The 14,070-nt window shown below is 45.5% G+C and overlaps 1 protein-coding gene across 3 annotated transcripts in view; it reads right to left on the minus strand.

The window, feature by feature from the left end:
- LOC138285029 (neurotrimin-like) overlaps nt 1-14,070 on the minus strand; it is a 972,192-nt gene that overhangs the window by 10,793 nt on the left and 947,329 nt on the right. For all 3 annotated transcript variants that reach the window (XM_069224458.1, XM_069224459.1, XM_069224457.1), the window contains one exon: nt 11,888-12,039. In XM_069224458.1, coding sequence (XP_069080559.1) covers nt 11,888-12,039 — 152 coding nt within the window. The remainder of the gene's footprint in view (nt 1-11,887; nt 12,040-14,070) is intronic.

Here is a 14,070-nt window from a genome sequence, read left to right on the forward strand (position 1 = left end):
CTTGTTTCTGAGCCGGGCCTCGGATCAAATCAGATAGCAGCCTTTGGAGGTTTCTAAAGAAGGACTTGGCGGGCATTACTGGCAGCACTGCAAAGAAATACAGGTCACGGTGGAGAACTGGCATCTTGTCAATTGAAGCGCCTCCCATGGGCAATAAGGGAAGGCACAACCAAAAGGTCATAGATTGCCGTAATAATGTCATAGCCCACCCATGCTTCCCATCTACAAGTTCCCTATCTGCATTATATTCATTCAACTTCAGGCAGCGGAAGGTCACAAAGCTCCAGGGGAGCTATTCAAACTCCAGAGCTCTGTGGTTCTTGTGTTCCATCCACCACAGGGGGAAAGCACAAGATTCACCACAGTTCACTGAAAGGCTTAATACTTCCCCAAATAAGGCTTGCAGATCACAAAGGAAAGACACTGTGCATGATTGATCCCTTAGATACACCGACACATCATCCGCGTCTGAGGAAACGGTATGCCATGTTGCGTGCATCCATATGCAGGGCCTTTAGTGTGCTATTTAGCAGCCAAAGGTTCCATGCCTAGAGCAAAAAATATGGGTAAGAGAGAGCATCCCTGCTGGGTCCCCCTCCCTATGGGGAATTGGAGCAAAATCTGACATCCAGTTCGCACCTCCACCCGCAGCTCTCCGTATAGAAATTTGACCCACCCAAGTAACTCAGGGCCACTCCTAAAACCTTGAGCATTTTGATCAAGTAAGGCCAACCAAGAGAGTTGAATGCATTTTCAAAGTCCAACGAGGCTGCCACTGGGAGGTTGGCTGCCCTATCCATGGCACCCATGAAGTGACATAACCACTGGATGTTATTGTGGGCCACCTACAGAGGGATGAAACAGCACTGATCCGGATGGAACAGTGTGCCAAGCATGGGTGCTAGTCTTCTGACAAGTACCTTGTTTAGTATCTTATAATCAATGTTTAACATTGAGAAGGGCTGCTAAGATCCCATCTCAAGGAAGTCGCTGCAGGGTATGGGCAGCACCAGTATGAGAGCCTCTCGTAGGTACTCTCCAGTAGACCTCCATCAACCAACAGGCAAAAGTAGCCCAAAGCGTTGCTTAGTATTCAACAGGGAACCAATCTGTGCCTGGGGTCTTACCACACGCCATTTAGCGGTTCACTAGTTGAATCTCCTCTAGCTGCAGTAGTTGCTCTAAGTCCAAGAGATGTAGTGGGGACATCACAGGAAGATTTAACCCCTGCAGAAAATCACTCATTTGGGTGGAGATGGCTCTGCTGGAGGGAGTACAACCTCTTGTCATACTGGACAAACACATCATTGATGTCCAATTGAATGTTAACTATTTGACATCAGGAATCGCGTATCATGCCTATCAATGTTCTGGGAACCTATGACCGGAGCAACCATTAGAGCACACACCCTGGTTTATCGCCACCTCCATGTTGGTGGGCCAAGGCAGCTTTATAATCTATATAACTGAGCTGGTTGGCCCTCTTCGCAATACAGGTGATGGAGCTCCATCAGGTGTGGTTGCGTGCCGACCTCCGTCACCGCTTTGATTTCTGTCCTCCTTATGCATGATTCCAATTCAGTCATGATACGGGTAAGTGTCAACCTCGCCCCCCTACGATGTGCTTTTACAGTGTCCTCTCATGACCACCTTCCATGGGTACAAGAAGCCCAAGTACTGGGATGGGTGTGTAGCAATGGTGTTCCTGTACGCTGCATCAAGCAATGCATCCATCCTGAGTCTCCATGTCAGAATGACACCTCTGAAATCACACCATTAAAATGCTATTTTAAGTGAGCTATGATCAGATAGACTTCTTCTCAAATATTCAGAGCTATGTATCAGGGCCAAAAGTCTGAATTATGGAAAATGCAATCTAACCTGAGGCCAGATGTACGAAGCATTGGGATGTTTGCGACCGGGAAAATGCTTTTTTCTATGTACCAAATAAAATGTGACACTAACTTGTTTACCAAATCGCATCTTGCTTTTGCAATTTGGTATTAGGAACGTGCATGTTTAGGGAGTCCCTTCCTAATACAGAATTGCACTGGCATGTAGGAATGTTTTTTTATGTGAATGTGATCGCAAAACATTTGCAGTTATCACCAACTCCAACTTGGTGGTAACCCATTCGCAAATGGGAAGGGGTCCCCAGGGACCTCTTCCCTTTTGTGAATGGAAGCGTAAATATTTTTTCAGAGCAGGTAGTGGGCGGCCATTCCCAATGGGGTCGCAATTGTGACCTACTTCACAAATATTGATGAGGTAGGTCTTTGCGACCCCATTGGGAATCGCTAAATGTGTCTCATTTGTACATTTAATTTTTTGAGTCTAATTGTGACCCGCAAAAAGTCGCAGAGCTTCTCAAAATCAAATGAACCTACATCTGGCCCCTGATGTGTACATGATGGCCAAGCGATTATTAGGAGTGTTTCACGTTTCTTGAATGTCCCAAGCATCAAACATCATGTAAGTGTGCTGCCTTGGTCCATTGCTGGAAATGCTTAGTCGCCTGTATAAACTTGAGTGCCAGGGAGAGTGGGTACAGAGCAATCAAGGTCTGTGTCATGTATGGAGTTGAAGCCCCCACCACCCATTACCCAGGGGCCTGAGGATCCAACAACATGGACGGAGATATGGTGTTCCTTAATTTACCCTGAAGGGTGTTGGGTGCATAGAGAGACACCAATGACAGTGTGCGTCTATCTAGTGCTCCCCCTGCAATACATCAAGTACCCAGTGTCATAGGTCTACCTGTCCCTGTGACTGCTGATGTTTTCAAGCTCCGCTTTAGTGCAGTGCATCTCCTGGAGGCATGCGATGCAAATGTGCCTGTGCCTGAGGGTGACCCCACCCAGGCCTGTTTGGAACATACATTACCAAATAGTCCTGCATCGTTGGCAGTGCAGTCTCCTGTGCAGTCATAAGTATTTCACAATATGCCCCAGCACCCGCTTCAGCATCTCTATGTTCACCATCTGGGTTTTGGCATGTGTCAGGCATCTCCCTTAGGGGGATCCCAGAGGTGTGACCAAAGAGCTCCGCTCTGAGGCAGTCAAGCTAGGTGTGCCCAGCTCTGATATCAGATCTGTGTCTGGAGCCAGCACTTGGGATCTGTTGGTGCTGCATGTGGAAACCTCCACTGCAGCATGTTCATCAGAAAGACAGGATCTTGATTTACGTGGGCGGTGGTGTTTGGGCCTCCCATCGGACCATCCATGTAGGTCATCCCCAGAGGCCTCTGATTTTCCTGTATGCCGTTAAAACAAAACCACACCCAGGCCTCCTCAGGAGAGACAAAGAAATATGTCACGCCCAAGTACAGCACATGCAGGCAGCCAGGGAATGTTAGTGCATAAGATAGGTCCAGGGTGCGCAGCTGTGCTTTGACCACTCCAAACTGTTGCACTTTCCCTGAACCTCCACCGTGTAACCTGGGTATGCCATTATACTGTTACCATTGTACCATTGACCAGGAACCCTTAAATCGGAACATCGGCATCAGCAAGTCTCTGTCTCTGAAATTGAGTAAGCAAATGATGATCGGTTGTGGCATCACCCTTGTCAAGGGGGTTGGGTGTTCCAGGACACTTCTGCACCCACAGAGAAGAATTTCAGGACTCTGTTTGTCAGGACCACCAATGTCAGCCAATCCTTCAGGAAGAGTTCAGTGGCTGGGCCCTCGGATCCTTCCAGAAACCGGATGTTATTTCACTTTGATCTCTCTTTTGCATCCTCAACCCGCGCTTTGAGTTCCTGCCTTCAGCTAGTCCTGCATAACCACAAAGGACAGTCTGGTGGAGGTTTAGGAGGATTCTATCTCATCCACTTGCTCTGCTAGTTTGGCATGATCTGCTATCAGTAATCCATTCTTCATTTGTATTGCCCCTCCAAATGGGACTCCATAGCATTTTTGACCTGCAGAACCTTATCAAACATGTAAGTATGTTTTTCTAATGTGCTTTCCAGGTGGCAAATCGGGTTAGCTGGGGTAGTGGTGACAGTGAGCATGTCCATGATCAATTTCTGGGGTGGGGGCTTGGAAGTCTTTGGGCGCACCATATCCCTGCACTCACCCTCCACAGCACTGGGATGCAAGAACGCCAAACCTGCAATTCACTGGCCTCCTTTTTCCAGGCCAGGGGCACGGTGAGGGAACTGCATATCCCAGAGGCCTTTCTGGTTAAGTACCCTGTTAAAGGTGTCCTAGGATGGCAAGTGTCCCTGGTCTTGCTCAGTAGTGGTTGGCCGCACACTCTGACACCAGAGGGCCCCGGTCTCGAAGCACTCAGCCCAGCCGTGCCACGTCACCCTAGGAAGCCAGTGTAGGGTCTCGATGAAGCACCCACCAGGTGCGATGTGCAGTGGCAACTCAAAGCAGCTGTTTGGCGCAGAGTCCCTATGCTTCTGCCCACACCAGGCCTCTTTTCATTGGGTGGGATTTGTGGTGCCTACCTTTGTACTCTATAATCCACCAGAGATTAATGGGGCCCCTTCTTCCAGGTGCGTATCGTCTTCTGTGTGCTCCACACGCTCCCTACTTTGTCCCAAAATGTCATAGCAGCAGTACCCCCATAGGGCTGTCCCGGCCTTGCTGCTCCCCAGAACCAAGAGCACACACTGGTAGATCAAGTCTTGACTCTGAGGAATGAGCTGATTTCCTGGGGTCCCTGGTGGAGCTACGTAAATATTGTATTCACACCTTTGTAATGGTGTTGGTCCTACAGTCCAGTTTCCTTTGTCCTTTCGTTCCTTTTTATTTACTTATTATTATTATGTTGTTATTCTCTTCTCCCTTTTAACTGCATTCAGAATTTATAAAACAGTCCGCCCTGTTTACTCCATTATGGGAAGGGCACCCCCGCTGTGGCCAGTCCTGGCTCTCACCTATGTTGGGCCCCATGTGTGGGAGACAGCTTTCCGAACAACTCCTGGCTGGTTCTCCTTCTAACACTGGCAATGCAGGAAGCAGCTCCTCTAGTTCACAGAGGCCCAAGTTCACCCAAAGGACAGCCAGCAGGCTATCCAGAGCCCGTGCTGCGGGAACAGCACTTCAGGGCGAGGCACTACCCACCCCGCCCGCTAGGCCCGTTGTCCTCCATGCAGGAGCACCGTAGAGGTGCCATTGCAACACTGCCGCAGGCACGAGCGTGGGCCCTCCGAAGCCGGTGACTTGGTGGCTCCAGCTTCGCTCCGCTCCGCGGCCAGTGTACGAAGCAGCACACCCTCCCTCTCCGTGGACTCCCCACTGCCGCTGCGGGTGTGTGGGGGCCTGATCGGCACTGCACCACCCGATGTGGCTCAGGATGAAGGCAGCTGGGCCCGGTTAGGCGTGGAGCTTCGGCTCAGTGTGGCCACTCATTTCGCTCTCTTGGTCATGTCCCCTATTTGCCTATTTATTGTGGTCTACGCAGTGTGAAGTGTGCAGAAAGGAACACAGTGTGGCGCTAGGATAGGCATTTTCCAAAACAATGGTGCCTGCAGGAGAAACACTTAATAAAAAAAGATACTGAGCTATCAGATTTTAGAGCACTCATTTGAATAGGGGGGTTTCAAATCGGAAACAGAGGGGTACACAACACGTGTGGCAATTGAAGCTGACATAGAAAGAAAGAGTGTCATTTAAAAGGACGAGATATGGGAAACTGGATTTTATACAAATTGTACTCATGGTGGGGTTAAAGCTACATATCACTTGAGCTGCAGAATACGTCGAGCCTGCCAGGATTCTTAAATATTTGTAAAAGTGAAATAGTTGCTACTGGTGCAAACCTAGCTAGATTGAGCAGTGCTCTAGACACTATTCACAATCATGTGCATGGTTGGCAGAAATGAGGACCCTTCTTGCGCACAAGTCTCATGTGAAATAGCAATGCATCTTGCGAAATGTTAGGTATTTTGTGATAGGCAATTTAATCAAAATGTATTCCAATTACACAGCCATGAAAGTTTGCAAAATATTAATCTACGGGAAACTGGTTCAAGCAGAAAATTTCTCACTGGTAAAATCGTGGCTGTTTTCTGCACTAAAACGCCTACTCTGAGTTTGGTAAATGAGGAATGCCTTTGTGTTCAATATTCAGGCGAGATCCCAGACCTTGCAATTAAAGTTGTATATTTGTGTGAAAATTATGTGTTTCACAAACTAAGATTCATAATTTCAGTTTCACCCCACTAACGTTCACCCCGTTGCATAACAGGAGCCAGGAGTATCCTGATTGATGTGTATGTGATGAAATTAGCATTTCGAAACCCCTGGCTACTTGGTCAGCATTTCCATATTATTTAGCTTCACGTGTCATTACTCAGTGAGCCAAACTTATGCAGATCAGTCCAACCAACTCCACTAAAAAAAAAACTGCTCGGCAAGATTACCCCTGTCCCTGCATGAGAAGCACCATTAGAGGCATGAAGTGATACCTAGGTCTATAGGCAAAGAGCATCCTCTAGAGATTTCTGGACACACTTGCTCAACATGCCTTAGAAGCTTGAAAAGAAACCAGTTAAAACTGCAAAACCTTTAGACCACATCTCTTTTTTCTTGGAGTTGGTTGGCTGATTTGCAAATTGTCGGTCGTGTCCTGTAAGAGCATGTTCAAGCTCAATAGCTCAATAATTTTAGGTATACTACACTCAGGGTGAAAAAAGAATAGCCATGTCTTTAAAGATAAAGGCCCTCATTACGAGTCTGGCAGTCCTATGACCACCAGACTTGCGGTGGTGGTCGGACCACTACCAAAGCGGCAGTCTGACAGCCACATTATGACCGTGGCAAAAGCACCACAGTCTGACTGCCGTCACCAGTACTTTTTTGCCGATGATGGCCTAGCGTTGTTGGTAGTCTTAATCCGCAAGGGCAGCGCTGTGAGCAGCGCTGCCCTTGGGTTTACGACTCCTGTGACCGCCAGCTTTTGTATGGCGGTTCCACTGCCATGTAAAGGCTGGCAGAGACAAGGTGCTGAGGGCCTCATGGGGGCCTCTGCACTGCCCACACACTTGGCATGGGCAGGGTAGGGGCCCCAATTGGGAGCCCAGTCAAAGTTTTCACTATCTAAATTACACGCAGTGAAAAGTCCAACAGATGCTGTTGCACCCGATGCATGCAACATTGCCACCGCCTCGATTATGAGCCAATGTCAATGTTGTATGGGTAGTGGGAACCAGTGGGAAACTCATAACATGGCCAGCGGGTGGAAACCTGAACTGGCGGTCTTCCAACCCAAAGAGTTTGGCAGGCCTCTGCCACCCGCCAAACTTGTGATAAGGCCCAAAATGTTGAAGCAACCCCATCTCATTTTGGGTTGCCTATCTCTACAAGAGTCCAGTGATCAGGAAAGGATTGTAAGGCTGGTGAAGCAAGAAGTAGTCATATATCAGCACTTCCATATATGTTACAAACTCTACCAAAACACTGCTAGCTTTGCACTGCTATCTGTCTGTCAAGGGAAGTTTGCAAAGTAGGCCATAGCAACACTGGTAAGGTGTAACATTTCAGGCCAATTTATCATCACTGAAAGGGCAAAAGGCTATTGGTTCAATCCATTTGCGACAGAAAGGAGGTGAGGAGCTCATGACTGGAGGCACAGAGGAAAATTCCTTACATAATACCAAAAGTACAGAATGAATGTCAAATTGGAAATCTGTTTAACTACAGCAGGGGCTCAGAATCAATATGTGTGCTCTTTGAGTTGACTTAGGTCTGTGTGCAGGATGAGGAGTAACTGACTCAAGCAATGGGGCTCAGTTCCTTGATATTCATGGCATGATTCAAGAAAAAGCCAGTAGCTTGGCTGGAATCAAATCTTTCCTTAGAAGCACAGATTAATTCTCTGATCAGACCATTACTTTTTATTTTATTTCACCTTCACTTAATCATGCAATTCAGTGCTAATGTGATAAATTGTTGTGTAAATGCTATGCCTGGCTACTCTAATATGCTTTACAGGAACCAAAACAAAAATCTGTAATACAAATTATAGGTTACTGAGAACACTGCTGCTTGACTTTGAATCAGTTAATAAGCCATGGCAGCATGTCACAAATATTCTCATTTGCTTGCTAAAAAGTCGTAATATGTTCTCGAAGCAGTGCTTGGGTACAAAATATCCCACAATAAACATGTAACAAAATAGTGACCCAGTCATATCTCTGGATTGGTGGAGTTTCATCATAACTATATCCCTGGATAACTCAAGTGACTAATTAGGGACTGCGTCTCATAAGTTTGGGAGAAATAGTATGGAAAAATCTTTGTAGAGATAGAAGTGATCTCTAATCTGATCCTGGAAGTCATCTCAAGTCTCACTGCATTCCATTATCTTCATTTTCCTAAAGAATGTATTTCATTCATTTAATCTAAAAGAGTGTAATATAGTTTATCTTTATTTATTTAGAGTTTACATAAAGGGCAAACATGACCCAAGATTATCAGAGTGCTGTACAGAAAGAAACTCCGTCCAACTAAAACACATACAAGAATCCTTAAAATATAGTCAAAGGAAAAACTAACCGCTGACTGTCTGATACCACCCTGGGTGAGAAGAGGACAACTTGTGTACCAATAGCTCAAGGGCTTCTTCTATCCAAACCTTGTAGAGTCTCTGGTGTCTGAAACTTCAGACATGACCCAAAATGAAAATCTCACAGAAGGTATCTGTTAAACAAGATCACTTGACTTCTTTCTTGAAGGCCGATGTTGAGGGGTTTGCATGTGTTTTAGGCGAAAGAGAGTTCCAAATTACAGGGGCCAACCCTGAGAGGGTGCAGCCATGGGTCCTCTTTTTTCTGAATCTTTGAAATTCTAGCATAAGGCATCTGACTTTTCTACGGGACCGGTTGCCTCCTGATATTGTGAGCTTGTGTGACAAATTTAAGTGTGTATCATGGTGTGTAGGGCTTTGTGAGTCGAGCGGGCTACCTTCATCTAATACTATGTGTGTTCATATTATAATAATATTGTTTATTTTATTATATTATTATATCATCATATTCATATCATTTATAATAAATATGTGAAACAATATGATATAATATGTCATTATATTATATTATATTACATTACTGTATATTTAAACCTCCCGGTTTTATGTTTTTACTGATTTTCACAATTAAAAACAGACAGAAAACAATGTGTTTCCTGTCTGTATTTATTTTTAGAAGTGGAAAAATACAGTAAGTTGCGCTTCTTGTGAACCACTCTCCATTGTGTTCTTCATGAATTCCAGGCCAACAGCTGAGAGGATAGACAACATGGGGAGTTTAAAAATAGGATGAGATTTCCTGAAATACAGACATATGTTAACCTGTAGTTGCATATAATGTAATATTTACCAATAGGTGTAGTGTTTTGTTATATTTGGGCGCTTAACTTGCTAAAACACAAATTAAGAGTACATGTTTATCAGTTGAATACATTTGGAAATTACCTATTTTCCAACTCATTTTATTCTCAAAATACAAAATACAAAATAAATATGACTAAATACAAAAAAGATGGCAAAAAGTAAGTATGGATAAATGGAGACAGAAATGTTAGAAAAATAAACATCATAAAAGCGGAAGCCCTAATTATATTAATTGCAATACCTTTTCTAAAATCAGCACATATGTTTTGGTGTATTCTTTGCTGTGCAGTCTGAGAGTTTGAGACTACGGTCTTGATCACCCTGGTATCTACTTAGTCACAGAAGGGACCCTTCGGGGATTGGTGTTAGGCTGAGGTAGGCCTTAAGATGTGAGCCGGTGCTTGTGGTGTAGATCTGTAGTGCTTACTGAAAAGGCTGTGTCCGCACTGCATTTTAATATATGGATAAAATGTGTGCCACTGCACAGTTTGACATATTTAAGCCTAGATATAACAGCTATGTGTCAATTGTAGAGTAAACATGTACACCAAGTGTAGATCCATTGTCAGGCTTATGAAACTGTTCTCCTTTGAGAATTATAATATTTCCCTGGCTCAGCTGTAATCATGTTCCAGGCATTTGTCAACCACTACTGGGCCAAGTTAATTAGTGCTGACCAGCAGGACAATCAAACGTCTCCTTACCAAATAGAGCCATTTAGCAGTTCAAAAGGAAGGAGTGTGGAGTTATTCTTCATGTGCTAATTAACCCATAAAACCTCAACTGGCCTGGGCAAGCCCACAGAAAGAAAATGCGTAACACCAGACCTCTGGAGCCCAACACAGGAGGGGCTCCCATTTGAATTTTTGATTGGAAGGTATCAGGCAGCTATTTATTTTATGGGGGGAGCTAAGGCTTGAAGCTTCCATGTTTAAATAATCAAGAATGTTGTGCAGGAGGGTTGGGACAGGGGTGGAGTGATGTTGTGACACTCCAGGATTGGGAAGAGGTGCATACATTCTAGTACTTTCCACCCACACTTAAAAAGCCGTTCACTAGGAACAGACTCTTGAGAAGACAATGAACCTGGGGCTGCAATGACAGAATAATGGCCAGATAGAAGAAAGAAGACCCCTAACCATCTTCAGGGCTGGCGTTTGGGACTCTGAAACTTCAGCCTGCTCCTAGCACTAGGGTGGGAGTGAAGTGTGTGCTGCTTTGAAACCTGGTCATCTTCGTACGACTCGGAAATGATGGAGATCCAAGCAACAACTGGTAATGCACTGGTATTAAATATGAGAAGGATCATGACACAGGGAATTGGTTAATCTCCAAATAAGCTAATAAGTTGGTTTGAGAGAATTTCAGAATGTTTTCTTGACCAAGTAACAGACAAGTGGAAGCAGGTTAATGGAGGCATGTGAACTTTCAACCAGAATGCTATCTTGGTTTAATATAAGCAACTGTTTAAACAGTCACATTACGCCACCTTTAAATGTATCTAGAAAGGTTTAGGGCCATATTTATACTTTTTGACGCACAACTGCGCCAACGCAGCTGTGCATCAAAAATTTTACCGCCGGCTAACGCCATTCCAACACACCATGCGGGCACCTTATTTAAGGAATGGTGTTAGCCGGCGCTGCGGACTGGTCTGAGTAAAAAAAAAAATGACGCACACCAGGCACCGCCGGCGTGGGGGAAAATGGGGGTTGTGCATAAAAAAATGGGGCACGTCAGGTCTGAGGCAAAAATTAGGCATCAGACCGGACTTGCGTCATTGTTTTGACGCACAACCCCCATTGACATGACTCCTGTCTTAGCAAAGACAGGAGTCATGCCCCCTTGCCCAATGGCCATGCCCAGGGGACATCTGTCCCCTGGGCATGGTCATTGGGCATAGTGGCATGTAGGGGGGCCCAAATTAGGCCCCCGTGCCACTTAAAAAAGCTTTAAAAAATACTTACCTGAACTTACCTTTACTTACCTGGGATGGGTCCCCCCATCCATAGGTGTCCTCCAGGGGTGGGCGAGGGTGGCAGGGGGTGTCCCTGGGTGAAGGGGAGGGCACCTCTGGACTCCTTCCGAGCCCACAGATCCCTTAACGCCTGCCCTGACTCAGGTGTTAAAAAACGGCACACATCAGGCTGTGCGCCATTTTTTAAGGCCCACCCCCTCCTGTGCGTCAAAATGACGCTGGGGTATAAATAAGGCACACAGGCCTTAAAGTCATTTTTTGGAAGGGAACACCTACCTTGCATAAGATTAACGCAAGGCGGGTTGCCGCATCCAAAAAATGACGCACACGGCGGGCTTTTGACGTCCGCGGTCTCGGGCATCAAAGTTTAAATATGGGGCAAGGTTTGCGCTGAATGTGCGTCAAAATTTTTTACGCACATTCGGCGCAGACAGAGTGTAAATATGACCCTTACTTTTTGTACTTGTTATTGAATACTGTTCCATACCAAAAAAAGAGCACCATAGATTTATATGGTTTACATCACACATACAGTGCCCCCTCTTTTCCTTAGCCTACTCACCATAGAGTATCACGCTGGCATTGGCATTTCCAAGCTTGTTGATAGCCACACAGGTATAGTTCCCAAAATCCTGCTCTGTAACGTTGAAGAAGGTAAGCGTGGAATATGTGTCTCGGTTTTCAACTCTCACTTCCTTCTCTGCTTCTGTCAGCCTAAAGAGAGAGAAGAACAGAGTAAAATGAAGATATGTTTGTTCTGGGCAATGTGTTTGGTTTCCTACTAAAAGCAGCCTGATGGATTGGGGTAGATGGGATTAGGAGATAATGAACAAATACACTAATATCTGGATGAATATGATATTTCTGTACGTGATATCACTGTATCACAATAAAACCGATCAATTACAGGTATTGTGTTTGCCAGGATACCCACCACCATCTTGAAGTCTCCATTTCCAATTTGAAGCAAGCATCCCTCCCTCAGTGAACTACCCCCAGATTCTAAAAGTGGACCATCCCAACAAAAAAGGGACTCTCTTACTGTAACCTCCATAGGATCCCTCAGGACTAACACTATTGCTGTTCTCTGAGAGCCTTGTATTCTCCCATATCACTGTGTAACATCCCGCAGGAGATACCTTCTTACCAGACACTGCCCAGGTCACGGTCACAGAGACACAGCATCTAATGGTCACTTGCCAGTGCTCGTTTGCTGAGGAGAAAAGGTGTACCTACTACAGTCATGCACTCATTCACTACCAGAAATATGGTATTTGGTTTCTTCTTTGAACTCCACAATCTGGTGAGTGGCTAGCCTTGTTAGGCTTCACTTTGCAGCCATAAATATGGCACCTGACTCATAAAGAGGATAATGACTGGGCCCAAGCTGGTGCCACATCACGAAGAAATACATCGTACCTGAACATCATACAAAGTCCCCTAAAAGATTGAGGGTTTGAAACTGGAGCTGACAAGTTTCTTAGGTCCACTTATCCCATTGTCGGGACAGGATACAAACTGATCTAATGAAAGCCAGTCCATACCACAAGCTTTCCTAATTCCAATTTGGGTACAAAAGTCAGGTGAAGTGGAATAGCTCTGGGGGTGAGTTAGAGATTTCTGCAGACTTAAGAAGAAGAAGACAAAGATGTGCATGAAAACTAAGAGAGTCAGACATAGGCTTGAGTACTGGGTCTCATCTTGACGATTGCAAGTGTATGCTATGAAAGGCAAACCAAAGCTAATTTGCTTATCTCCATTTTATATGTATAGGAACAACAAAATACCATCTCATAGTTAACATAGGTGCAAACTATCTCTTAAAAAGAATGATAAGAAAGTGATTAAAAAGTCACCTCGGAAAACTCAAAAGTGTGTCCAGTTAGACAGTATTTCATCTGGTTTATTCATATTTCATTGACTTATTCATAGCACCCTTATGTGTAAAGACAGAGCAAACCACTTTACTAGGAAAATCATAACACAAAAGCTAGCATTATAAATTACATGCCAATTAAACAGAAACAATAGATTGAAAAGTGAAGTTCACAACATTTAACACATATAACACTTATGCAAGTGAATGTTCAGGATTGCAAAGCAGTCTCTGCGGGGGCGGGGCCTTCTGAGATGGCTGACTAGACACATCTCCTTGTCGCTCCCACCACAAAGCCCTGAATCCTCCAAAATCCTGCATCTAGAAATATGTAAGGGGGCCAAAAAACAGCGGGGACATACCTGGTCAACCCGGATGTGCTGAGTCCTGGCTGCTACGGAAATCGTAGCAGAGGGCCTGGTCAGGCCTAGACGACTTCGGGTTGGCTAGAAACCTGGCAAAAGCCTTATAGGAGGCAGCATATTCTGTAAGGGGGTCGGTGGTGGGGGTACTTCTTCCCTGTGAAGGCCTGTGATTGAAAGGCTGGACTTTTCCTTGCTGGTAAACAAGATGGAAACCGACAGGTGCAGGTGAGTGGGGCCGCAGCTGAGTCCTGCCTCATGACTGTGGCTTTTGCAGTAGCGTAGCAAGAGGGGCTGTGCCGCTAAACTGCACGAGGGGGACAAGGTGGAGTGACTTCCCCTGAGATGTCTTTGTGTCGGCTTGGTGATTCGGCATGCATGTGTGCGGTGTCCCTGGCTGGCAACTGATGGGACTTGGCATGCGGTGAGAAAGACTGACTAGCCTCTGTTCTACATTGTGGACAGTGCTGGATGGGCACTGCGGGGACTGCCGGTGTCCCAGGGAGT

This window comes from Pleurodeles waltl, chromosome 3_1 (genome assembly GCF_031143425.1).
Source record: "Pleurodeles waltl isolate 20211129_DDA chromosome 3_1, aPleWal1.hap1.20221129, whole genome shotgun sequence".
Classification (NCBI taxonomy): domain Eukaryota; kingdom Metazoa; phylum Chordata; class Amphibia; order Caudata; family Salamandridae; genus Pleurodeles; species Pleurodeles waltl.